This window comes from Hordeum vulgare, unplaced genomic scaffold (assembly GCF_904849725.1).
Source record: "Hordeum vulgare subsp. vulgare unplaced genomic scaffold, MorexV3_pseudomolecules_assembly, whole genome shotgun sequence".
NCBI lineage: Eukaryota > Viridiplantae > Streptophyta > Magnoliopsida > Poales > Poaceae > Hordeum > Hordeum vulgare.
Window position 1 is genome coordinate 50,001 of NW_025422596.1, and position 26,605 is coordinate 76,605.

Below are 26,605 nucleotides of genomic sequence, written 5' to 3' on the forward strand. Positions count from 1 at the left end.
TTCCCTTTTTCAAACTCCACTTCTTTTCATATAGCAATCCCTGATCAAAGAGAGAACAATATCCATTTCAAAACATTTATAACAGATTCCTTAGTTCGGACCGACGAAGTAATGTCACTCGACTATTATCAACCTGACTGCAATCTTTTTCTGTCGGTAAGGATTGCACCAGAGCACCTTCTACTTCTAATAGGCCATGAACTATAGATAGAGAAGAATCATTCTGAGCGAGTACATAAGAAGCGATCCACTTTTTTTCATCGGTTCCAGGGGAAGACCAAAGATCTTGCGCGGCAGGTCCGCCAGAAAAACTCAAAAGAGAAAGAAGTCTCGTTAATCTCTTCATGCTCGTTCCAAGTTCGAAGTACCTTTTGGCCAAAGAAAAACCCGCTTCCTGACACGATTGCCTCTTTATCTTTATAGATAGATTCTATGGGGTTATTACTTAGTAAGTCTATTTTGTACAAGAGCCCCTCCTATCTGATAGAAAAGGGTCCCATGATCCCGAGCCGATCTTACCTTGGCTCGCAAACCCCAAGTTTGTCTATGAAGAGCTAATCTAATTGTATTTTTTTCTAGAATGGATTTCTTATGTGGAATACTAATGGATAGGGCCTCGTTGCTAAGTGCTACAAGATCTAGTGCACTGGAACTCGTGGTTATGGACCCGAATCCTTTAGTATGGAACATTGTCTTTTCCAAGTAAAAACCCCTAGTATATGAAAGAATGAAAAGGTGCTTTCGTTCTTGTGGAATAAGAAGCCCTCGTACCTTAATGAAAGGAAAATCGTAATTTTTCGTTAGGTATTTGACCAAATAGGATCGTCCAGTTCCTATAGAACCTATCACTAAAATACCCGATAGGGCTAAGCGGAACGAAAAGGGTTTTCCATGAGATGGTAAATGAAAACGATTAGTCCCACACGAGGTTTGGGAATAAGTGATTGTCTGATAATGAGCAAGGAATATACGTCTTTCTGCTAAAGAGGATCTATTAAACTCATAATTCATTAGATCCTTGTTATCAATGCCAACTAGGTATCATAAGGAAATGGATCCCGGTTGTTCAATCCTTTGATAACCAAGGTCATTCTTTGCTAAAGAGAAATGATCACTATGAGTCAGACTCAATAGAATTGGATCCATTCCAAATAGCGAGAATTAGGATTCTTGATCCCTCTCAATCTCTCTTTCAATTCGAGGATCCAGAGAGGTGTTTTCATAGTCATCTCCGAATATTTGCCATCTCGGAATATTTTCGATTTCATTTTTCTATGATATGTCTTTCTATATGAAAATTGGTTATTTACGATGTACGATGATCCCTGTTAAGCATCCATGGCTGAATGGTTAAAGCGCCCAACTCATAATTGGTAAATTTGCGGGTTCAATTCCTGCTGGATGCACACGAACGGGAACATTCCATAAGTCTATTGGAACTGGCTCTCTATCCATGGAATCTCATCCATCATCCATACATAACGAATTGGTATGGTATATTCATACCATAACATAAGAACAATAAGAACTCGAATTCTTATCGATACTGGAACTCAGAGCATAGGAGGGAAAGTCGATTTATGGATGGAATCAAATACGCAGTATTTACAGAAAAAAGTCTTCGTTTATTGGGAAAGAATCAATATACTTTTAATGTCGAATCGGGATTCACTAAGACAGAAATAAAGCATTGGGTCGAACTCTTCTTTGGTGTTAAGGTGGTAGCTGTGAATAGCCATCGACTACCTGGAAAAGGTAGAAGAATAGGACCTATTCTGGGCCATACAATGCATTACAGACGTATGATCATTACCCTTCAACCGGGTTATTCTATTCCACTTCTAGATAGAGAAAAAAACTAAAGGAGAATACTTAATAATACGGCGAAACATTTATACAAAACACCTATCCCGAGCACACGCAAGGGAACCGTAGACAGGCAAGTGAAATCCAATCCACGAAATAATTTGATCCATGGACGGCACCGTTGTGGTAAAGGTCGTAATTCCAGAGGAATCATTACCGCAAGGCATAGAGGGGGAGGTCATAAGCGCCTATACCGTAAAATAGATTTTCGACGGAATCAAAAAGACATATCTGGTAGAATCGTAACCATAGAATACGACCCTAATCGAAATGCATACATTTGTCTCATACACTATGGGGATGGTGAGAAGAGATATATTTTACATCCCAGAGGGGCTATAATTGGAGATACTATTGTTTCTGGTACAAAAGTTCCTATATCAATGGGAAATGCCCTACCTTTGAGTGCGGTTTGAACTATTGATTTACGTAATTGGAAGTAACCAATTAGGTTTACGACGAAACCTAGAAATCGATCACTGATCCAATTTGACTACCTCTACGGGATAGACCTCAACAGAAAACTGTTGAGTAACGGCAGCAAGTGATTGAGTTCAGTAGTTCCTCATAGAAAATTATTGACTCTAGAGATATGGTAATATGGAGAAGACAAAATTGTTTGAAGCACGCACAGAACCGGAAGCGCCCCTTGTTTCAAAGAGAGGAGGACGGGTTATTCACATTTAATTTGATGGTCAGAGGCAAATTGAAAGCTAAGCAGTGGTAATTAAGACCCCCGGGGGAAAATAGGGATGTCTCCTACGTTACCCATAATATGTGGAAGTATCGACGTAATTTCATAGAGTCATTCGATCTGAATGCTACATGAAGAACATAAGCCAGATGACGGAACGCAGAGACCTAGGATGTAGAAGATCATAACATGAGCGATTCGGCAGATTTGGATTCCTTTCCTATATATCCACTCATGTGGTACTTCATCATATGATTCATATAAGATCCATCTGTCTAGAGATCGTCATATACATCTAGAAAGCCGTATGCTTTGGAAGAAGCTTGTACAGTTTGGGAAGGGGTTTTTTGAGAGAAAAGAAGAATCTACTTCAACCGATATGCCCTTAGGCACGGCCATGCATAACATAGAAATCACACGTGGAAGGGGTGGGCAATTAGCTAGAGCAGCAGGTGCTGTAGCGAAACTCATTGCAAAAGAGGGTAAATCGGCCACTTTAAGATTACCATCTGGGGAGGTCCGTTTAGTATCCCAAAATTGCTTAGCAACAGTCGGACAAGTGGGTAATGTTGGGGTGAACCAAAAAAGTTTGGGTAGAGCCGGATCTAAGTGTTGGCTAGGTAAACGCCCCGTAGTAAGAGGGGTAGTTATGAACCCTGTGGACCACCCCCATGGGGGCGGTGAAGGGAAAGCTCCCATTGGTAGAAAAAAACCCACAACCCCTTGGGGTTATCCTGCGCTTGGAAGAAGAACTAGGAAAAGGAAAAAATATAGCGATAGTTTTATTCTTCGTCGCCGTAAGTAAATACGTAACTAGGAATATGGAAAATTGCATTTTTGGAATTTGCAATAATGCGATGGGCGAACGACGGGAATTGAACCCGCGCATGGTGGATTCACAATCCACTGCCTTGATCCACTTGGCTACATCCGCCCCTTATCCAGCTAAAGGATTTTTTTCTTTTTTCCGTTGATCATTATTCTATTTATTCTGACCTCCGTACTTCGATCGAGATATTGGACATAGAATGCCACTCTTTAAAAAGGAAAAAAGGAGTAATCAGCTGTGACACGAAAAAAAACGAATCCTTTTGTAGCTCATCATTTATTGGCAAAGATAGAAAAGGTCAATATGAAGGAGGAGAAAGAAACAATAGTAACGTGGTCCCGGGCATCTAGCATTCTACCCACAATGGTTGGCCATACAATTGCGATTCATAATGGAAAGGAACATATACCTATTTACATAACAAATCCTATGGTAGGTCGCAAATTGGGAGAATTCGTGCCTACTCGGCATTTTACGAGTTATGAAAATGCAAGAAAGGATACTAAATCTCGTCGTTAACTGAATTCTGAATAGAAAGATTAAGAAGAAAAAAAAGATTCAAAATACCCAATATCTTGCTAGAACAAGATATTGGGTATTTTTGTCTTTTCTTTCTTCAAAAATTCTTATATGTTAGCAGAAAAACCTTATCCATTAATAGCTGGAACTTCAACAGCAGCTAAGTCTAGAGGGAAGTTGTGAGCATTACGTTCGTGCATTACTTCCATACCAAGGTTAGCACGGTTGATGATATCAGCCCAAGTATTAATAACGCGACCTTGACTATCAACTACAGATTGGTTGAAATTGAAACCATTTAGGTTGAAAGCCATAGTACTAATACCTAAAGCAGTGAACCAGATTCCTACTACAGGCCAAGCAGCCAAGAAGAAGTGTAAAGAACGAGAGTTGTTGAAACTAGCATATTGGAAGATTAATCGGCCAAAATAACCATGAGCAGCCACAATATTATAAGTCTCTTCCTCTTGACCAAATTTGTAACCCTCATTAGCAGATTCATTTTCAGTAGTTTCCCTGATCAAACTAGAGGTTACCAAGGAACCATGCATAGCACTGAATAGGGAACCGCCGAATACACCAGCTACACCTAACATGTGGAATGGATGCATAAGGATGTTGTGCTCTGCCTGGAATACAATCATAAAGTTGAAAGTACCAGAGATTCCTAAAGGCATACCATCAGAAAAGCTTCCTTGACCAATAGGGTAAATCAAGAAAACAGCAGTAGCAGCTGCAACAGGAGCTGAATATGCAACAGCAATCCAAGGACGCATACCCAGACGGAAACTAAGTTCCCACTCACGACCCATATAACAAGCTACACCAAGTAAGAAGTGTAGAACAATTAGCTCATAAGGACCACCATTGTATAACCACTCATCAACAGATGCAGCTTCCCAAATTGGGTAAAAGTGCAATCCGATCGCCGCAGAAGTAGGAATAATAGCACCAGAGATAATATTGTTTCCATAAAGTAAAGAACCAGAAACAGGCTCGCGAATACCATCAATATCTACTGGAGGGGCAGCGATGAAGGCGATAATAAATACAGAAGTTGCGGTCAATAAGGTAGGGATCATCAAAACACCGAACCATCCGATGTAAAGACGATTTTCAGTGCTAGTTATCCAGTTGCAGAAGCGACCCCACAGGCTTGTACTTTCGCGTCTCTCTAAAATTGCAGTCATGGTAAGATCTTGGTTTATTCAAATTGCAAGGACTCCCAAGCACACGTATTAACTAGAATATAGATAATAGAAGGCTTGTTATTTAACAGTATAACATAGACTATATACCAATGTCAACCAAGTCAGCCCAAAGATTGGCTATCCATATAAATAAATTAACCAAACCAATAATTTTGTATTTGTAAATGAAGTGAGTAAAAGTTAAAAACTTTGATGGGTCTTTTCTATATGGGTTGCCCGGGACTCGAACCCGGAACTAGTCGGATGGAGTAGATAATTCTTCCTTGTTACAATAGAGAAAAATCCCTCCCCAAATCGTGCTTGCATTTTTCATTGCACACGACTTTCCCTATGTAGAAATAGCCAATATTCTATTCCAAAGAGGAAGTTCTACTAATTTTTTAATTAGTAAGTTGATTCACCTACTCTTTATTATAATAAAAGGAACATTTCAGAATGAAAAATATGAAAGTTTTTTCTTGATCATTTATCAACCCTTTCCTGTTTATTAGTTTTGTCTAATGATTAATTAAGAGGGTTGACCAGGTCATTGATACCTATAATATCCAAATACCAAATACGCTCAGTGTGTGATCCACTGAAAGAAAAAAGAGTTGTTTTGGTGAACATCAAAGAAAAAACTTGCTCTTCTTCCGTAAAAAATTCTTCTAAAAATGCCGAACCCAATCGTTGCATAAAAGTTCGTACCGTGCTTTTATGTTTACGAGCTAAAGTTCTAGCGCATGAAAGTCGAAGTATATACTTTAGTCGATACAAAGTCCGTTTTTTCGAAGATCCACTATGATAATGAAAAAGATTTCTACATATCCGACCAAATCGATCAAGAATATCCCAATCTGATAAATCCGTCCAAATGGGTTTACTAATAGGATGCCCCGATCCAGTACAAAATTGAGCTTTTGATAAGTATCCTATGAGGAGAGTAGCGGGGACTATGGTATCGAATTTTTTCATTCGAGTATCTATGAGAAATGAATTCTCCAGCATTTGATTCCTTACCAACAAAGGACTTTTTGGTACACTTGAAAGGTATCCCATAAAATCGAAGCAAGAGTTTGCTAATTGGTTTATATGGATTCTTCGCGGCTGAGTCCAAAAAAAGAAATAATATTGCCAGAAATTGATAAGGTAGCATTTCCATTTCTTTTTCAAAAAAAAACTGCCTTTTGATGCAAGAATTGCCTTTCCTTGATATCGAACATAATGTATAAGAGGATCCATAAAGAACCATAAGGTTTTCCGAGAAAAACCAGGGTACATTATCCCAAAATGTTCCATCTTCCTAGAAAAGTGGATTCGTTCCAGAAAAGTTCCAGAATATGCTAATGGTAAGCAAGAAGATTGTTTACGAAGAAACAACAAGAAAAATTCATATTCTGATACATAAGAGTTATATAGGAATTTAACTAGTCTTTTATTTTCTTTTTGAAAAAAAAGAATGGATTTCATTGAAGTAATAAAACTATTCCAATTCGAATAGTAGTTGAGAAAGAATCGCAATAAATGCAAAGATGGAACATCTTGGATACGGTATTGAAGGAGTTGAACCAAGATTTCCAAATGGATAGGATAGGGTATTTCTATATGTGATAGATAATCCAAATGCAAAAATTTGTCTTCTAAAAAGGGAAATATTGAATGAATAGAGCGTAAATTCTGAAACTTTGGTATTTCTTTTTCTTTCGGACAAGATAATTCCCGTAGCGAGAATGGGATTTCCACAACAATCGCAAACCCCTCAGATAGAATCTGAGAATAAAACTCAGAATAAAAAAAAATTTTGTAATCCAATAATCGATCTTGATTAGGATGATTAACCGAGTTATCCAAAAAATTCTGCTGATACATTCGAATAATTAAACGTTTCACAAGTAGTGAACTAAATTTCTTGTTATTCCAACTAACTATTTCCACAGGTTCAGAACCGTTTAATCCATAATCATGAGCAAATGCATAAATATACTCCTGAAAGAGAAGTGGGTAGACAAAGTATTGTTGACGAGATTTCTGTTTTTCTGAATACCCTTCGAATTTTTCCATTTGTATTTCTACTTGAATCAGAGAGAAGAAGCATTTCTCGGTTTATCGAATGATGATACATAGTGCAATATGGTCAGAACAGGGTGTTGCATTTTTAATACAAACCCTGGAAAGAAAGGGAGTCTAATCCACGGATCTTTTTCCGCTCCTTTTCTACCGAATTAGTTTATGTTTGTTCTAAATTACAAAAAAGAACAGAACAAGTTTTTTATTTTTGCAGGCCAATCGCTCTTTTGACTTTGGAATACAGCCTCTTTATCAATATACTGCTTCTTTTACACATTCAATCCATAACATCCCTTATTCAATCCATAATCAAGAATAATTAGGATTTCTAAAAAAAAAGAAAAAATAAAGGGTCCACTCATAGGAAAACCCAACCTTTCCCCACATCCGGCACTAATCTATTTTTAACGTCTAATTAGAGCGGGGAATCCTTCCAATTAGGAAGTTAAGCTCGTTGCTTTTTATTTTACCAGAATTGGAGCCAGGCTCTATCCATTTATTCACTAGACCCAGAAAATCGTAATTTTGGATTCCATTCAAAAAAGATTGATTTTATTACGACATGCTATTTTTTCCATTCATTACCTTTGAGGATCAGTCGTGGTCTTCTAGACTCTACCAAGAGTCTGGACGAATTTGTTGTTTCATCCAAATGTGTAAAAGATCATAGTCGCACTTAAAAGCCGAGTACTCTACCATTGAGTTAGCAACCCAGATAAAAAAAGGATCTTAGATACGATCGAAATCCAAAAATCAATGGAATTACACCGCGCGCTTCTGTCAAAACATTGAACTAGCAAGACATCAAAAGAAAGATTTTATCGACCATGAAAAACACTCAAATGGCAAAACGAACAGGTCCGGTTAAATTCCACTAAAGTGAAAAAAAAGAGCGACCCTAATCACGATGGCCAAATTCTCCTTTTTTTAGCGATTTTTATTAAAAAAAATATATATTATATTGTATGAGAATACATGCAAGAGGAACACCCTTATCATTTGAGCGAAGTGTAAGCAGAAAAATTAAATATGGAGTGAGGATAAAGAGACCCATCTATCTACAAATTCTATTTGTTCAATAGACCTTTGTCAATGGAAATACAATGGTAAGAAAACAAATTAGATAGAAAAAGTAAATAAAATAGGGGCTTATGTTGGATTGGCACGATATAAATCCAAATAGGATTAAGAAAGAGGTAAATTGTGTCTAAATAATTAGACAACGAGGAATACTAATAATCTTCTCCTATCCTACTTTTTTATTCATTTAGTTCTTCAATTAACTCAAAGTTCTTTCTTTTTCTTTAAAGAATTCCGCCTTCCTTAAAATATCATAAACAGTTCTTGTCGGTTGAGCACCCTTTTCAAGGAAATAGAGAATAGCTGGAACATTTAAACAAGTTTGATTCTTTATCGGATCATAAAAACCTACTTTTCGAAGATCTCTTCCTTCTCTTCGAGATCGAACATCAATTGCAACGATTCGATAGACAGCTTATTGGGATAGATGTAGATAAACAACGCCCCCCCTAGAAACGTATAGGAGGTTTTCTCCTCATACGGCTCGAGAAAATGATTCGAATTTCTGTCGATAATAATAGAAATTAGACTATGACGTCCATTAATTTCCTTACAGAAAAAACAAATTTCATTTATACTCATGACTCAAGTTGGCTAATTCTGCCTGAGAAACTTCGAAGGCAAAATCCTTCAAAAATTTTTGAGTCGTCTTTAAACTCTTTTCTTTGTCTCATTTCGAACGAATTGACTTTTATTCCTTATTCTGATCCAACTCTGTTGTTGAGACAATTGAAAATTGTGTTTACTTGTTCTGGAATCCTTTATCTTTGATTTGTGAAATCCTTGGGTTTAGACATTACTTCGGGAATTCCTATTTTTTTCTTTCAAAAGAGTAGCAACATACCCTTTTTTCTTATTTCCTTCGATAAAGCATTTATCTCTTCTATAGAAATCTAATAAGGGGGATTGATTCTGATATACTTTTATTGGACTTTCTTCGTATTTTAACCTTTCGATTTATTTCTATATTAAGGATAGACTGACAAAGTTGGCCTAATTTATTAGTTTTCACTAACCCTAGATTCTTTCCCTTGATAAAAAATAAACTCTGTCCTCTCGAGCTCCATCGTGTACTATGTTACTTAAACCCTGCGCAAATTTGGTTCGGAACGAATAGAACAGGCTATGTCGAGCCAAGAGCATTTTCATTACTATGGAAAATGATGGATAGCAAAATCCACAATCGATCATGTCCTTCAAGTCGCACGTTGCTTTCTACCACATCGTTTTAAACGAAGTTTTACCATAACAAACATTCCTCTTTTCATTGCAAAGTGGTATAGAAAATTGATCCAATATGGATGGAATCATGAATAGTCATTGGTTTTGTTTTTTGTATACTAATTAAAATTAAAACTTGCTATCTATGGAGCAATATGGATAAAAGAAAGTAAGTATTTATCCGGGAAGCCTCCGCCAAGATCCAATTTATTTAAACCCATATTCGAATTCTATCATATGAATGAAACATAGAAAAAGACGACTAAACAAGTTTGCTTAAAACTTATTTATTATTAAATTTCCACCCTCAACGGATGGCTCGAGATGATCAATCTTGAAGTGAGAAGAGAAGGATTGACTCTTCCTCAATAAATAAACTATCAACCTCCAAAAAAGTTTAATTCATTTAATTACTAGAATTAGAATTCTATTAGTAATATATTTTTTCCGTACCAAAAACAATTAACTATAATAACTAAATAAACTATTCCAATGAATAGATTGAAAGTTTTTGGTAGTTAATTGTTTTTGGTACTTCTTCGACTCGAAGACCAAAAGGAAGAAAAAAATATGATTAAGTGATTATTAAGTGATTATTAAGTGATCATAGTAGAGGCATATCCTGAATGTGCCTGCTAGATCCCATTTTTTTCATGAAAATAAAGGTAGTCAATTTGACTGGACTTAAGACTTTATTATGTTTTCTGAGAAAACATAAGATATCATTATTCTCTTTAATAAACTTTTGTCTCATACGGAGTACTATATGATTTCACCGTTTGTTTCATCAGAAACAATCTGGGACGGAAGGATTCGAACCTCCGAGTAACGGGACCAAAACCCGCTGCCTTACCACTTGGCCACGCCCCATTTCGGGTTTTATGCGACACTAATAAACACTATTATGTTTATTTGTTATTCGTCAATACCATTTCAATTACATAAATAAAGAAGAGATATTCTCTTGCTAGTATTCTACACATGCAGATAATATAGAATCAAAAAAATGCATTGATCATTACATGGAATTCTATTAAGATATTATATGAAAGTCGAATTTATTCCACTCTCATTTGAGAGTGCGAATACAAGGAGGTATTTTGTGTTTGGGAAAGTCCGAAGAAAAAAAGATTTTGAATCTGCCTTTTCCTTCTTTCCCTTAAAAAAATAACTCAATCAAAATCCAATTATTTACTCTACAAGAATGAAATGCTTGTTATGCCTAATATACTTAGTTTAACCTGTATCTGTTTTAATTCTGTTCTTTATCCTACTAGTTTTTTCTTTGCCAAATTGCCCGAAGCTTATGCTATTTTCAATCCAATCGTGGATATTATGCCTGTTATACCTCTATTCTTTTTTCTATTAGCCTTTGTTTGGCAAGCTGCTGTAAGTTTTCGATGAAATCTTTAGTACTCTGTATGCCAAATTGAATGATGTGTTCATTCCAAAAAAAAAAATTAAAATGGGTAAAAGCCGAGAAGTTTTATATTTTTATATTATGAACCCTCAATTCTAAAATTGAAATTATTCTACATTGAATGGGTAGCTACAGCAATAAATTTGGATCAGCCTTTCTACTCCCCTGCACCTAGGTTGAGCAGGTACCTTTAGGTACCTACACAATACCTATTCAATACCACCTAACCCTATTTTTGCTATTGATAAGAGTTCTTATTATAAATGAATTCTTGCAATTTTTTTCCAGAATTCATTTTTGCATTTTTAGGTATCAAAAAAAACCATCCTAGTGGATCCGTGTGGTAAGGAAAAACTGGTAATCTATTCCTTAAAAAAAAATCTTGGAGATTATGTAATGCTTACTCTCAAACTTTTTGTTTATACAGTAGTGATATTCTTTGTTTCACTCTTTATCTTTGGATTCTTATCTAATGATCCAGGACGGAATCCTGGACGCGAGGAGTAAAAATTCAATTTTTTTTTTTTCTTACAAATTGGATTTGTTTCGTACATTTATCTATGAGAAAATCCGGGGGTCAGAATTCTTTCCAGTTTGAAAGTCCCAAATGATCCAAGGGAGCGGAAAGAGAGGGATTCGAACCCTCGGTACAAAAAAATTGTACAACGGATTAGCAATCCGCCGCTTTAGTCCACTCAGCCATCTCTCCACGTTCCAAAGCGAAAGGTTTCCGTGATATGATATAGGCAAGAAATAAGAAATAACGGTTGCAAAAAACCCCTTTTTTTCTTTCAAAAGTCTATAAAAATTATATTGCCAATTCCATTTTAGTTATATTCTTTTTTCTTAATGTTAATAAAAAAAAGAAGAAAATTCTTGTTTTTTCTTTGTAAAAATCGATATTGACCGAGAGACAATCAAATAGATTTTCTCTTTAGCGGGCATTTCCATATAGGACTTGTTATAATTATAATAAAACAAGCTATATATAAAAAAACGCTTTTTTTTTTTTTGTCGATTATTTATCAAGAAAGCAAAAAGGGTTCTTATCAAATCCACCATAAAATTGGAAAGAAGCATAAAGTAAGTAGACCTGACTCCTTGAATGATGCCTCTATCCGCTATTCTGATATATAAATTCGATGTAGATGAAATTGTATAAGCGAATTTTTCGTATTTCCTTAGACTTAGACCGCGCAAGACAAGAATTTTTCGCTATTTACGATTTCATATTCTTGTTACTAGATGTTCTATAGGAATAAGAAGAAATCGCAACTCCTTTGCGCTACACATAAAAATTGATTTCGAAGGTCCTTTTTTTTTTCAGAATCCTCCATTTTAGTTCTTCCCCCCATGCAATAGAGAGGGAATGGGAAAAAAGGGGTTACTTTTATTTTCATTTTTCCCTTAAAAGATAGACTTTGAAATAGGAGTCTTGGAATAATGCTGAATTCAAAGGTTTATTTCTATAAGTATAAGATAAGAAAAACAAATCGAATCAAATTCATGGATTTACAACGACCTCGGTTGTGACTCCATAGATAAAAATGGAAAATTTCTCTCTTCGAGACCATTGAAAAAGGGCATTGAACGAGAAAGAAATCGTCCACAGATATAAAACTATCATATGCCTTGGAAAGTGATATGAGGTGCTCGGAAATGGTTGAAGTAATTGAATAGGAGGATCACTATGACTATAGCCCTTGGTAGAGTTCCTAAAGAAGAAAATGATCTATTTGATACTATGGATGACTGGTTACGAAGGGACCGTTTCGTTTTTGTAGGATGGTCTGGCCTATTGCTCTTTCCTTGTGCTTATTTCGCTTTAGGGGGTTGGTTTACAGGGACAACTTTTGTAACTTCTTGGTATACCCATGGATTGGCAAGTTCCTATTTGGAAGGTTGTAATTTCTTAACCGCAGCAGTTTCTACCCCTGCCAATAGTTTAGCACACTCTTTGTTGCTACTATGGGGGCCAGAAGCACAAGGAGATTTTACTCGTTGGTGTCAATTAGGCGGTCTATGGACTTTTGTAGCTCTCCACGGGGCTTTTGCACTAATAGGTTTCATGTTACGCCAATTTGAACTTGCTCGGTCTGTTCAATTGCGGCCTTATAATGCAATCTCATTCTCTGGTCCAATTGCTGTTTTTGTTTCGGTATTCCTTATTTATCCACTGGGGCAATCTGGTTGGTTCTTTGCGCCGAGTTTTGGCGTAGCAGCGATATTTCGATTCATCCTTTTCTTCCAAGGATTTCATAATTGGACGTTGAACCCATTTCATATGATGGGAGTTGCCGGAGTATTAGGCGCGGCTCTGCTATGCGCTATTCATGGAGCAACCGTAGAAAACACTCTATTTGAGGACGGTGATGGTGCAAATACCTTCCGTGCTTTTAACCCAACTCAAGCTGAAGAAACTTATTCAATGGTCACTGCTAACCGCTTTTGGTCCCAAATCTTTGGTGTTGCTTTTTCCAATAAACGTTGGTTACATTTCTTTATGCTATTTGTACCCGTCACCGGTTTATGGATGAGTGCTATTGGCGTAGTTGGCTTGGCTCTGAACTTACGTGCCTATGACTTTGTTTCCCAGGAAATCCGTGCAGCGGAAGATCCTGAATTCGAGACTTTCTACACCAAAAATATTCTTTTAAACGAGGGTATTCGTGCGTGGATGGCAGCTCAGGATCAGCCTCATGAAAATCTTATATTCCCTGAGGAGGTTCTACCACGTGGAAACGCTCTTTAATGGAACTTTCGTTTTAGCTGGTCGTGACCAAGAAACCACCGGCTTTGCTTGGTGGGCTGGGAATGCCAGACTTATCAATTTGTCCGGTAAACTACTTGGAGCTCACGTAGCCCATGCCGGATTAATCGTATTCTGGGCCGGAGCAATGAACCTATTTGAAGTGGCCCATTTCGTACCAGAAAAGCCCATGTATGAACAAGGGTTGATTTTACTTCCACACTTAGCTACTCTAGGTTGGGGAGTAGGGCCAGGGGGGGAAGTTCTAGATACTTTTCCATACTTTGTATCTGGCGTACTTCACCTAATTTCCTCCGCAGTCTTAGGCTTCGGTGGCATTTATCACGCGCTTCTGGGACCCGAGACTCTTGAAGAATCTTTTCCATTCTTTGGTTATGTCTGGAAAGATAGAAATAAAATGACTACAATTTTGGGTATTCACTTAATTTTGTTAGGTCTAGGTGCTTTTCTTCTAGTACTCAAGGCTCTTTATTTTGGCGGTGTATATGATACCTGGGCCCCTGGGGGGGGAGATGTAAGAAAAATTACCAATTTGACCCTTAGTCCCAGTGTTATATTTGGTTATTTACTAAAATCTCCTTTTGGGGGAGAAGGGTGGATTGTTAGTGTAGATGATTTAGAAGATATAATTGGTGGACATGTATGGTTGGGTTTTATTTGTGTATTTGGGGGAATTTGGCATATTTTAACCAAACCCTTCGCATGGGCTCGCCGTGCATTTGTATGGTCTGGAGAAGCTTACTTGTCTTATAGTTTAGCTGCTTTATCTGTCTTTGGTTTTATCGCTTGTTGTTTTGTATGGTTCAATAATACAGCTTATCCGAGTGAGTTTTATGGACCCACCGGGCCAGAAGCTTCTCAAGCTCAAGCATTTACTTTTCTAGTTAGAGACCAGCGTCTTGGAGCTAATGTGGGATCCGCTCAAGGACCCACAGGTTTAGGGAAATATCTAATGCGTTCCCCAACTGGGGAGGTTATCTTTGGAGGGGAAACTATGCGTTTTTGGGACCTTCGTGCTCCATGGTTAGAACCTCTAAGGGGCCCCAACGGTTTGGACTTGAGTAGGTTGAAAAAAGACATACAACCTTGGCAAGAACGGCGCTCAGCAGAATATATGACCCACGCTCCTTTAGGCTCTTTAAATTCCGTGGGTGGCGTAGCGACCGAGATCAATGCAGTTAATTATGTCTCTCCTAGAAGTTGGTTATCAACTTCTCATTTTGTTCTAGGATTCTTCTTTTTTGTGGGCCATTTATGGCATGCAGGAAGAGCCCGAGCTGCTGCAGCAGGTTTTGAAAAGGGAATCGATCGTGATTTGGAACCTGTTCTTTACATGAACCCTCTTAACTAAGATTTTCTTATTTATACCTGTTCTACTTTTTTTCTGTTCTGGCTCGGTTATTCTATCTAGCCGAGCCATTCATTCCTTTTTATGAAAGAAAGATAAGGGACAGAATAAAAAAAAATGAAAGAAACAAACGTATTCAATAAGCAAAAGGAGAGAGAGGGATTCGAACCCTCGATAGTTCCTAGAACTATACCGGTTTTCAAGACCGGAGCTATCAACCACTCAGCCATCTCTCCACCGCCTAATCCTTATTTTACTCCTACAAATAGAACATAGCCATATAAAAAATAAAAATATTTATTAACCTCTAGAAAGATATCAGATACAAGTTCCTTTTCGATATATCTCTGTATACTGTATACACGGATACAGGATCCGCTATACCCGCTTGTGAAATAAAGACTAAATAACCTCCTCTCACCCCCATATCCAAATAAAAAAGAGGTTAAGTAATAAATTTTAATTAAAGAGAAGAATCAATGGATTCATGATTAAACCCCTCCTACTTCTTGTATTTTTTTACAATTTTGGTTAAGTGAGGGATCAAATATGTAGTCAACTTTATTTGATGGTAGCTTGGAGGATTAGAAATATGACTATTGCTTTCCAATTAGCTGTTTTTGCATTAATTGCGACTTCCTCAGTCTTAGTAATTAGTGTACCCCTTGTATTTGCTTCTCCTGATGGTTGGTCAAATAATAAAAATGTTGTATTTTCCGGTACATCATTATGGATTGGACTAGTCTTTCTCGTAGCTATTCTGAATTCTCTCATTTCTTAAATTAAATTTGGTTAATATTTAGTAACCCCATAAAAAAGAAATAATAAAGGCCATTTAAAAAATTCGAATAGTGAGACGTATTAAAACGCAATTTGCGTTCCGAATTGCTAGCTCTTCTCTTTCAGTATTATGAAATTCCCATTAGAATATTCATTGACAGATAATAAAAAAAGGAAAACTCTAATATCTAATATAATAGAATAGAAAATGAAATGAAACGGTCGACCCAGACATAGACGGTCGACCCAAGCGGATATACGCTATAAAATATATACCGTAGCGAGCGTAGTTCAATGGTAAAACATCTCCTTGCCAAGGAGAAGATACGGGTTCGATTCCCGCCGCTCGCCCGCTTAATTTATCAAAGTACTATGATAAAAAGTTTAGTCTAGTTAATTGTTTAACTACTTATATTAAATTAAGTATTAATTAAGTATTAGTCTAGTGCCGTATCCCTTACTATATTTACCCTTCCTTTGCATCCCCCTCAAAAAAAGAGGGCGCTCCGGAGGCAGAAATAGAACTAGCCAACAGAGCCCCAAAATTGGGTATTAACTGAGACAAACAACGGGCAAACTGTTTTTAAAAGGAAGGGAGAGGTAGACTGTCCCTTTCATTTCATTTTTATTTTCTGCAAGGTAGGGAGAAGCCTTGCGCCTTCTTTTTGTGAAGGCAAGTGGCTTCGCAAATTGCTCAATTTTGCCCTCTAGGGCCCGGAACTAATGAATAAAAAAGGGTTGGATACGCCCCTCTACCATATCTAGAGAAATAGAATACTCCTTTTATAGAGACTGCTAAGTGCGGAGACGGGAATCGAACCCGTGACCTCAAGGTTATGAGCCTCGTGAGCTACCAAACTGCTCTACTCCGCTCTGTAGTACCAGAAACTGGTGGACAAAAAAGGCTTGAATACAAGCCTTTAACATGTCTAGACAAATAGAATACTCCTTTTATACAGAATGGAGCGGGTAGCGGGAATCGAACCCGCATCGTTAGCTTGGAAGGCTAGGGGTTATAGTCGACGTTGGTTGATTATTTTTAACGTCTCTAATTCAAAACCGAACATGAAATTTTGATTTCATTCGGCTCCTTTATGGATATTCTCACCACTTAACATCTATGTCAGCTTTTCTATTTGAATGGAACCAAAGCTCTCTGCTTTCTAGATGATCCTTATAGAGTAGGAGATAGAAATTCTATCTAAATCCATCTAATCTACTTACTTCGTTCCCTAATTTCATTCAAGAGATCCTGAGGAAAAGAATTGGGTTTCCACCGAGCTGAAACAATATGCGGATGGTTCTAGTAAACCAAAACTATCGTTTTTTAGCTATTTGGCTTCCTTATCCTTTAACAAAAGAAGATTTAGTTACGATTGGAAATCAACTTTTTTGTATCTTCATCCATAGATCCTTTACTCATATTTTCAAAATTGGAATACTTAAATCCAATGCAAAATTATGCTTCGCGACTCTGTACTCATATCATAATCCAATTTTTATTTTGGATGCAATTTAAATTAGTTTTTGGGTACAAATCGCCAGAATGTATATTCTTCCTCAATATGCTATTGAGAGGAAAAGGATTTAATCCTTTATAAGAACTAAAGTTTTCATCGGAATATAAAAAAAAACTTAAGGATGCCTTAAGTATATCATTTCAAATTCAGTTATTAATAGAACGAATCACACTTTTACCACTAAACTATACCCGCTACATTGTATATTATGGTATAAATGGTACCCTTTGTCAAGGATAGCCATTTGACAAGGAGGCTAATTCCCCCTTATTGAATCAGATGGAGAAGGTTCATGACACTGAGCCATTGGTACTTCTACTTCGATCGCGCGCCTTTACTTTAGGATTTAGATAGCCCCTCTCCCTCTGGTCTGTAAAATAAATCTCTTCTTACCCTGCTAATAGCGCCTGAACCAAATGTATTTATTTTGATTAGGATCCTATCCTATTCTACGGTTACGACTACAATAATCATTATTTACTTTGCGAGGACGTAAGTGTGCCAGACTGCTAAATTGTTTTATTATTCCTACAATATAAACTAGGGGATATAGGGGGTAACACTGTCCCTATAAATTCCTTTTTTCCTTTTCTTTTTTGTCCAGAATTGAACAAAAAAGAAATTATAGAAGATGTTTTCTTCCCCCATTAAGTCCGAGCCATAGAGTAAGAGTGAGATGAGTTTTCCAAATTCATCATAGACTTTCCCTATGGCTTGATAGAAGTAAGAAGCAAAGAGTTGTAACTTAAAGAGTCGTAACTTAAAGAAAAAAACGGACAGGGCTGACAGATTTACCTGATGTAAAGAAGATCCTAAAAGTCTATGATTAGTCGACTCTCTCCATTTAACACTTTCCTCTCTCTCCTTTTTTCCACTGACTCAATGCTAGTTTATTAGATTCTTGTTTAAAAGAATCAAAAAAGTTCAATAGAACTAAGAACACATAAAAAATAGCATAGAGGATCAAGGCCATTACCAAAAGTTCCTCCCAAGGATCCTATCCTATTGGGTATCTGTTCCCTGCCTTTTCCCGCTAGGATTGGAAATCTTATATTTTCCATATACCATTGAATCCTTGGGGTTCCAGAATCCGCCTATTTTACTAGCCTTCGGAAACGGAAAACCATGAACCAAGAAGAGTTGGGTATGTTTTTTTTTCTTAATTTTATTTTGAGCTCTCAAGATATCAATACATATACAATCTATACATAATGTCTCTCTCTATATCTCTATATATTATATATATATAATATGTACATTATGCAGTAGACCCATAATGGGAAATCAAAGTGGCAAATTTTTGAATTAAATAAAAAGCCCTTTTAACTCAGTGGTAGAGTAATGCCATGGTAAGGCATAAGTCATCGGTTCAAATCCGATAAAGGGCTTTTTAAATTAGTGGTAGAGTAATCTCGTGCTAAGACGTAAGTCATTGGTTCGAATCTGATAGAGTACTTTTCTACTAAATTGATTCGCTTTTTTCTTTGTTTTTGAAGCTTTCTCTTTAGAGAATTTTATGACTTAGTGCGGGATGAATGCATTTTTGGTCTGAACACTAAATGAAGCACGGAATGGAAATAAAAAAAAAATTGGACTCTTTTTCATCTTATCTTAGATCAATAAAATAACTACCTGTACTGAACTAATCTAGAATCCCTTTTAGTAATCCATTCTTATTCTATACATTTAAAATGAATTTCCCTAAAAGGTAGAGGATGATCCATGAATTAATCTAACCATCAACTAAAAAAATCCTAGATGAAAACATAGCAGAAAAGTTAGAAAAACTCTTTGCTTTGGATCTAGTTATACTTTTCGAGTATATTGACAATTCAAAAAAACTGCTCATACTATGATTATAGTATAATCACGAGCGGTTGTATATGGCCCTATCGTCTAGTGATGCCCCTATCGTCTAGTGGTTCAGGACATCTCTCTTTCAAGGAGGCAGCGGGGATTCGACTTCCCCTGGGGGTAGGGAGTATTATGAAAGGAGGTTAATCATAGATTAGCAAAAACCCTAGAATAAATTCTTCCTGGGTCGATGCCCGAGTGGTTAATGGGGACGGACTGTAAATTCGTTGACAATGTCTACGCTGGTTCAAATCCAGCTCGGCCCAAAAATCTAGGGCTTCGTGAATATGAACTAAATCCTTTTGTTTTTCTCCCATAAAATAAAATGTCTGATCTATAGAAATAAAAGAGAAATAAAAAAGGGGATTTTTTTTTCTAATCCATATCTCTCTCATTCCTTTCTTACAAACAAAAGAGTTTTTCTTGTTGAAGGGTGGATTATTATCCATTTTTAGTGATAAAAAATCACGACATACTAGTTATGTCACTCTCACTATACCCACGTATAATATAATATTAATATGTGGGTATGTAGTATATGATTCGTCTATTTCTTAGAGTACGACAGACGAATCGAATCTTCTTATGGTTCTATTTAAGAATGGGTATGCCATACACCCCGCGGGGATTGTAGTTCAATTGGTCAGAGCACCGCCCTGTCAAGGCGGAAGCTGCGGGTTCGAGCCCCGTCAGTCCCGAACTAGGGTTCAATGAATGGAGAAATTCATATTTCCTTTTTCCATGAAAAAAAAGGGGCAGGGAGCAAGATCAAATACCCATAGGGCACCCTTACTTCACTTTTTTATTTTGCATCTCTCATTAAAGAGGGAGGGAAGGAGTATAGGAATTTTTTTCACTACTCCCGATCGATAAAGATAAAGAAAGACACACATACGATATGTGGATTAGTAGAATTTTAGGATATTACTCTATCTTTCTTTATGATGATACCATCCTCATCTTAATTTCCTATTCCACTGTTATGGAATAGAGTACCGGTATTTTACCGGAATCCATACATAAATTGTATTCCCTTTTTATTTCAGACCTCTTTTCCCCATCTCACTTCTACTGCTTATTTGGATGTCTATGTGACCCATAGAAAGTTGCTCATATAATACATACATAATTGTATGTATAACTATAAGAAAAAGGAAGAGAAATTGTATAAGATTAAGAAAGCTCGTGGGTTAGAGATATAGAAAAGAAAAAGTAGAAAAAAAAGGATTAAAAAAGAGGGAATTCCTAATCCAATCAAAAAACCCATTTTGGTCTTAGTATGGATATAGGATCTTCCTATGTTATACTATATAACTCTCATCCATGAATTGATTTGATAGATCCGATATTCATAATATTGAATTGATTCAGTATTATCAGAATGCAAGCCCTACCCTTGAATTTACAAGATACCCCTTTTTCCTCTCCATGGGATTACATCCCGAGTTATTGTGAAAATAAAAAATAAAGAGGTTATGGAAGTCAATATTCTCGCATTTATTGCTACTGCACTGTTCATTCTAATTCCTACTTCTTTTTTACTTATTATTTATGTAAAAACAGTCAGCCAAAATAATTAAGTGGAATTCCAATTAATCATTGAAGAAATGAAAAAGGGATTAAATAAAAAAAATCCAAGTCTTAAATGAAAGGATCTGGTTGGAATCTTAAAGTGTGGTAGAAAGAACTACATATAGTTTTTTCTACGACACTTTAGAGTCTTTCTATTATATTATCTTTGAATCTACATAGAATAGATTAGTAGATTGAAATAGTTAAGTAGTCTAATTCAATTTCTTTTTTCATTGCATCCACTTAATTTCAATCAGGTCAAAATAAAAAAATCGAAGACAATTCTTGACCAAAGAATCCATGGAAGGAAAGAAAAATAATATAAGAATAGACTATAGTAAAAAGTAAAAGGAAAAAACCAGCGAATCTTTCATGCTTAAATATCCCGCGAGATGCTTCAAAAGAGAATAAAAATTATTCTAAGAATAAAGAAAGAGTATAAAACAAATGGAAAATGTGTGATATGCCGTGAATAGTTCCGTGGAAGAAAGTCTAATTTTCTTATGTATAGAACTTTTTTTAACCATTAGTCATTTCTAGTAGAAATTCTTAATTGGTATAATGGCTCTTTCTTACAATACAAGAGTTTCTTACAGGAGTGAAACAAAACTAAAGAAAAAGATTAAAGAATAACGTTTGACAAAATAATTAATGCAAAACGATCAATTAAAAAAAGAATTGATACAACAATTTGATTACTTAATCAATTAGTAGTATCGTATCCCTAGAGTCCACTCCTTCCCCATACTACTAGTGAAAGAGAAAATGTAAAGACTACCATTAAAGCAGCCCAAGCGAGACTTACTATATCCATCTAAATTATGTCTCCTATTTCTATGAAGGGATTATTCTACTATTGATCAATAATCATAGTGGAATCAAGGGTACAGAGTCAAAAAGGGCTTCTGCCCTAAGGCCATGGATCAATCAGTTCAAGGAATTTACTCCTAACAAATTCTTATAGGAATTCTTGTAGAATTAGAGAGCATTAAAAATACGATACTATAAAGCCCTTTTTTCCTTACCTTAAAAAAGAAAGAGTACGGGAATGATGTCCTGAATAGAAGAAGCGGGAATAGGAAGATTTTTTATTCCTTTTGTTACTCTAGTGTATGTAGGTCACATAAGATGTACGATAAAAAAATGTATGATAATTAGGAAGTCTTGATATTCTTTCGTGGAGTCCCTTCTGGAATCTTAGATTGAAAAAGAGAAGAATGCCCCTTAGGGACCTTTCTTTGGATACCAAGATTTCTGACATCTTATCCTCGTATTTAAAAATTCTCAAATCGAATCAATTAAGAACCAATTCAAATTCATATAATAAAAGAATAAGGAAACACTACCTCACCCCTATTGATAACCATTTTGGCCACTACCGCCAAAACAAACCCTAACCCTAGTTTAAGGATAGAACTATGGTATGGTTTCTCTAAACCCAGTATCGGCAGGCTTAGTTACTCTCTTGCCCGAACTTATGCGAAGTAAAAATTGATTGAATTCGATCAGTACTAGAAAACCTAAGTATTTTATTGATCAGGCGGCACCCAGATTTGAACTGGGGATAAAGGATTTGCAGTCCCCTGCCTTACCGCTTGGCCATGCCGCCAAAAAATCCGATCGAAAATCTAGAAAACAGCAAGTATTCATCCACGTTTTCTTACGAAAAGCCCCTTTCTTTTATTTTGAATATAATTAAACTTACTTTTTTCCAATCTTTTTCAAAAAAGATACTCCTGCTTTTTTTGATCCAGTTTCGATTATTCTCCTCGATAGATTCTATCTTAAAACATACATTGCTAACACAATAAAACTTCCCATTTCTTTCTATTGAGATGAAAAAGAAGAAAAGTGGATTTCTAGTCACAGGCTGCAAAATTCAGAACAAATTGGAACCATTAACTAGAATTCTCTTTCTTTTTTGAATTGCAGTAGTGAACTACTCTTAAATCGGTATTATCTCCCCCCCTTCAATTTCAATGGCATAATAAAATATTATGGCTTTATGCTTAATCCGTGTATAGGTGAACTTTAGGTCCGAGCAGCATTATTATCCAAAGATCCCCTTTATGTACATATCTCTATGGGGAATCGTGCTTTAATTTTTCAAAGTATTAAATTAAATATCTTGAATAAAAAAAGGAAATTTGCTCTGATATTAGAGTATAACCTGACTATCTTGGCCTACCCAAGTGAAATTACGATAAAAGAAAAGCATGGATATGGGGAGAGGTGGATAATTAGATTGGCATGTACTTAAAAAAGGGACTTACTTTATTTTAGAATTCCACAATGAAATACTTAATTTTCTAGCAATTATACTACTCCGATCCGAAATAAAAAAGAACCCTCAAATTATTTTTAGAAATTAAAGTAAGCACGCTATTCTAAATCGAAGTAAAGTAAAACTTTCTAGTGTATTATATTACGGCTTTATTACATTCATAGAAAGGGGATAAAATGAGAAATCTTTGCCATTCAATCTGATTAGAATATTATAAAGTATAAGTGGCATAATTTTTTTTGTAGGAATATTTTAGCAATTCATTTTCATTTCATTTGTACCCCTGGTAAACTAGAATTTTCGTCGAAATGGTCTCTATTCATATGTATGAAATACATATATGAAATACGTATGTGGAGTTCCCTAGAATTTCATGTGATTCAGTAAACAGAATATAGATTCCATGATTGCTAGATCAATCCGTAGGGATTGATGAAGAGTGAGCTGATAATGGAATTTTTCTTTGATAAACAGGAAACTTAAGATTAAGATGCTCCGGAATGGAAACGAGGGAATGTCCACAATACCCGGATTTAGTCAGATCCAATTCGAGGGATTTTTTAGGTTCATTAATCAAGCCTTGGCAGAAGAACTTGACAAGTTTCCAACAATTAAAGATCCAGATCACGAAATTGCATTTCAATTATTTGCGAAAGGATATCAATTGCTAGAACCCTCGATAAAAGAAAGAGATGCTGTGTATGAATCACTCACCTATTCTTCCGAATTATATGTATCTGCGAGATTAATTTTTGGTTTCGATGTGCAAAAGCAAACCATTTCTATCGGAAACATTCCTATAATGAATTCCTTAGGAACCTTTATTATAAATGGAATATACCGAATTGTGATCAATCAAATATTGCTAAGTCCTGGTATTTACTACCGCTCGGAATTAGATCATAAGGGAATTTCTATCTACACCGGGACTATAATATCAGATTGGGGAGGGAGATCGGAATTAGCAATTGATAAAAAAGAAAGGATATGGGCTCGCGTGAGTAGAAAACAAAAGATATCTATTCTAGTTCTATCATCAGCTATGGGTTCGAATCTAAGAGAAATTCTAGATAATGTTTCCTACCCTGAAATTTTCTTGTCTTTCCCGAATGCTAAGGAGAAGAAGAGGATTGAGTCAAAAGAAAAAGCTATTTTGGAGTTTTATCAACAATTTGCTTGTGTAGGTGGGGACCTGGTATTTTCGGAGTCCTTATGCGAGGAATTACAAAAGAAATTTTTTCAACAAAAATGTGAATTAGGAAGGATTGGTCGACGAAATATGAATCGGAGACTTAATCTTGATATACCTCAGAACAATACATTCTTGTTACCACGAGATGTATTGGCCGCTACGGATCATTTGATTGGAATGAAATTTGGAACGGGTATACTTGACGATGACGATATGAATCACTTGAAAAATAAACGTATTCGTTCGGTTGCGGATCTGTTACAAGATCAATTCGGATTGGCTCTTGGTCGTTTACAACATGCAGTTCAAAAAACTATTCGTAGAGTATTCATACGTCAATCGAAACCGACTCCCCAAACTTTGGTAACTCCAACTTCAACTTCAATTTTATTAATAACTACTTATGAGACCTTTTTTGGCACATACCCATTATCTCAAGTTTTTGATCAAACGAATCCATTGACACAAACTGTTCATGGGCGAAAAGTGAGTTGTTTAGGTCCTGGAGGGTTGACGGGGAGAACCGCAAGTTTTCGGAGCCGAGATATTCATCCGAGTCACTATGGGCGTATTTGTCCAATTGACACGTCTGAAGGAATCAATGTTGGACTTACTGGATCCTTAGCAATTCATGCGAGAATTGATCACTTGTGGGGATCTATAGAGAGTCCGTTTTATGAAATATCTGCTGAGAAAGCAAAAGAAAAAAAAGAGAGACAGGTGGTTTATCTATCACCAAATAGAGATGAGTATTATATGATAGCAGCAGGAAATTCTTTGTCCTTGAATCAAGGTATTCAGGAAGAACAGGTTGTTCCAGCTAGATACCGCCAAGAATTCTTGACTATTGCATGGGAACAGATTCATGTTAGAAGTATTTTTCCTTTCCAATATTTTTCTATTGGGGGTTCTCTCATTCCTTTTATTGAGCACAATGATGCGAATCGGGCTTTAATGAGTTCTAATATGCAGCGCCAAGCAGTTCCACTTTCTCGGTCCGAGAAATGCATTGTTGGAACTGGATTGGAACGCCAAACAGCTCTAGATTCGAGGGTTTCCGTTATAGCCGAACGCGAGGGAAAGATCATTTCTACTGATAGTCATAAGATACTTTTATCAAGTAGTGGGAAGACTATAAGTATTCCTTTAGTTAACCACCGTCGCTCTAACAAAAATACTTGTATGCACCAAAAACCTCGGGTTCCACGGGGTAAATCCATTAAAAAAGGACAAATTTTAGCAGAAGGAGCTGCTACAGTTGGGGGGGAACTTGCTTTAGGAAAAAACGTATTAGTAGCTTATATGCCATGGGAAGGTTACAATTTTGAAGACGCAGTACTAATTAGCGAACGTTTGGTATATGAGGATATTTATACCTCTTTTCACATCCGGAAATATGAAATTCAGACGGATACGACAAGCCAGGGCTCCGCTGAAAAAATCACTAAAGAAATACCACATCTAGAAGAACATTTACTCCGCAATTTGGACAAAAATGGAGTTGTTAGGTTGGGATCCTGGGTAGAAACTGGTGATATTTTAGTAGGTAAATTAACGCCTCAGATAGCGAGCGAATCATCATATATCGCAGAAGCTGGATTATTACGGGCCATATTCGGCCTTGAGGTTTCCACTTCAAAAGAAACTTCTCTGAAATTACCTATAGGTGGAAGAGGGCGCGTTATCGATGTGAAATGGATCCAAAGGGACCCCCTCGACATAATGGTTCGTGTATATATTTTACAGAAACGTGAAATCAAAGTTGGGGATAAAGTAGCCGGAAGACATGGGAATAAAGGGATCATTTCCAAAATTTTGCCTAGGCAAGATATGCCCTATTTGCAAGATGGAACACCCGTTGATATGGTCTTCAATCCCTTAGGAGTACCCTCCCGAATGAATGTGGGACAAATATTTGAAAGCTCGCTCGGATTAGCGGGGGATCTGCTAAAGAAACATTATAGAATAGCACCCTTTGATGAGAGATATGAGCAAGAGGCTTCAAGAAAACTTGTGTTTTCAGAATTATATGAAGCCAGTAAAGAAACAAAAAATCCATGGGTATTTGAACCCGAGTACCCGGGAAAAAGCAGAATATTTGATGGAAGAACAGGCGACCCCTTTGAGCAACCTGTTCTAATAGGGAAGTCCTATATCTTAAAATTAATTCATCAAGTTGATGAGAAAATTCATGGGCGTTCTACTGGGCCCTACTCACTTGTTACACAACAACCGGTTAGAGGAAGAGCCAAGCAAGGGGGACAACGAGTAGGAGAAATGGAAGTTTGGGCTTTAGAAGGATTTGGTGTTGCTCATATTTTACAAGAGATACTTACTTATAAATCTGACCATCTTATAGCTCGCCAAGAAATACTTAATGCTACGATCTGGGGAAAAAG

The 26,605-nt window shown here is 36.4% G+C and overlaps 2 protein-coding genes and 8 non-coding genes across 10 annotated transcripts; 4 read left to right on the forward strand and 6 right to left on the reverse strand.

Annotated features, from left to right (window-relative positions):
• Window positions 1-4,000: 4,000 nt before the first annotated feature.
• On the reverse strand, window positions 4,001-5,187 carry LOC123420951 (photosystem II protein D1). The gene has a single exon (XM_045107477.1). It carries the CDS (start codon window positions 5,096-5,098, stop codon window positions 4,037-4,039), a length of 1,062 nt encoding a protein of 353 aa, XP_044963412.1. The 5' UTR covers window positions 5,099-5,187; the 3' UTR covers window positions 4,001-4,036.
• A 343-nt stretch (window positions 5,188-5,530) lies between these two features.
• LOC123420950 (maturase K) lies at window positions 5,531-7,159 on the reverse strand. Its single transcript, XM_045107476.1, has one exon. It carries the CDS (start codon window positions 7,157-7,159, stop codon window positions 5,624-5,626), a length of 1,536 nt encoding a protein of 511 aa, XP_044963411.1. The 3' UTR covers window positions 5,531-5,623.
• A 4,348-nt stretch (window positions 7,160-11,507) lies between these two features.
• TRNAS-GCU lies at window positions 11,508-11,595 on the reverse strand. Its single transcript has one exon. It is a non-coding gene; the product is annotated as a tRNA-Ser (tRNA).
• A 3,557-nt stretch (window positions 11,596-15,152) lies between these two features.
• On the reverse strand, window positions 15,153-15,240 carry TRNAS-UGA. The gene has a single exon. It is a non-coding gene; the product is annotated as a tRNA-Ser (tRNA).
• An 824-nt stretch (window positions 15,241-16,064) lies between these two features.
• Window positions 16,065-16,135, forward strand: TRNAG-GCC. The gene has a single exon. It is a non-coding gene; the product is annotated as a tRNA-Gly (tRNA).
• Window positions 16,136-16,583: 448 nt separating this feature from the next.
• On the reverse strand, window positions 16,584-16,657 carry TRNAM-CAU. Its single transcript has one exon. It is a non-coding gene; the product is annotated as a tRNA-Met (tRNA).
• Window positions 16,658-18,620: 1,963 nt separating this feature from the next.
• TRNAT-GGU lies at window positions 18,621-18,692 on the forward strand. The gene has a single exon. It is a non-coding gene; the product is annotated as a tRNA-Thr (tRNA).
• A 650-nt stretch (window positions 18,693-19,342) lies between these two features.
• TRNAY-GUA lies at window positions 19,343-19,424 on the forward strand. Its single transcript has one exon. It is a non-coding gene; the product is annotated as a tRNA-Tyr (tRNA).
• Window positions 19,425-19,782: 358 nt separating this feature from the next.
• TRNAD-GUC lies at window positions 19,783-19,856 on the forward strand. Its single transcript has one exon. It is a non-coding gene; the product is annotated as a tRNA-Asp (tRNA).
• Window positions 19,857-22,268: 2,412 nt separating this feature from the next.
• TRNAC-GCA lies at window positions 22,269-22,339 on the reverse strand. The gene has a single exon. It is a non-coding gene; the product is annotated as a tRNA-Cys (tRNA).
• Between the last annotated feature and the right edge of the window lie 4,266 nt (window positions 22,340-26,605).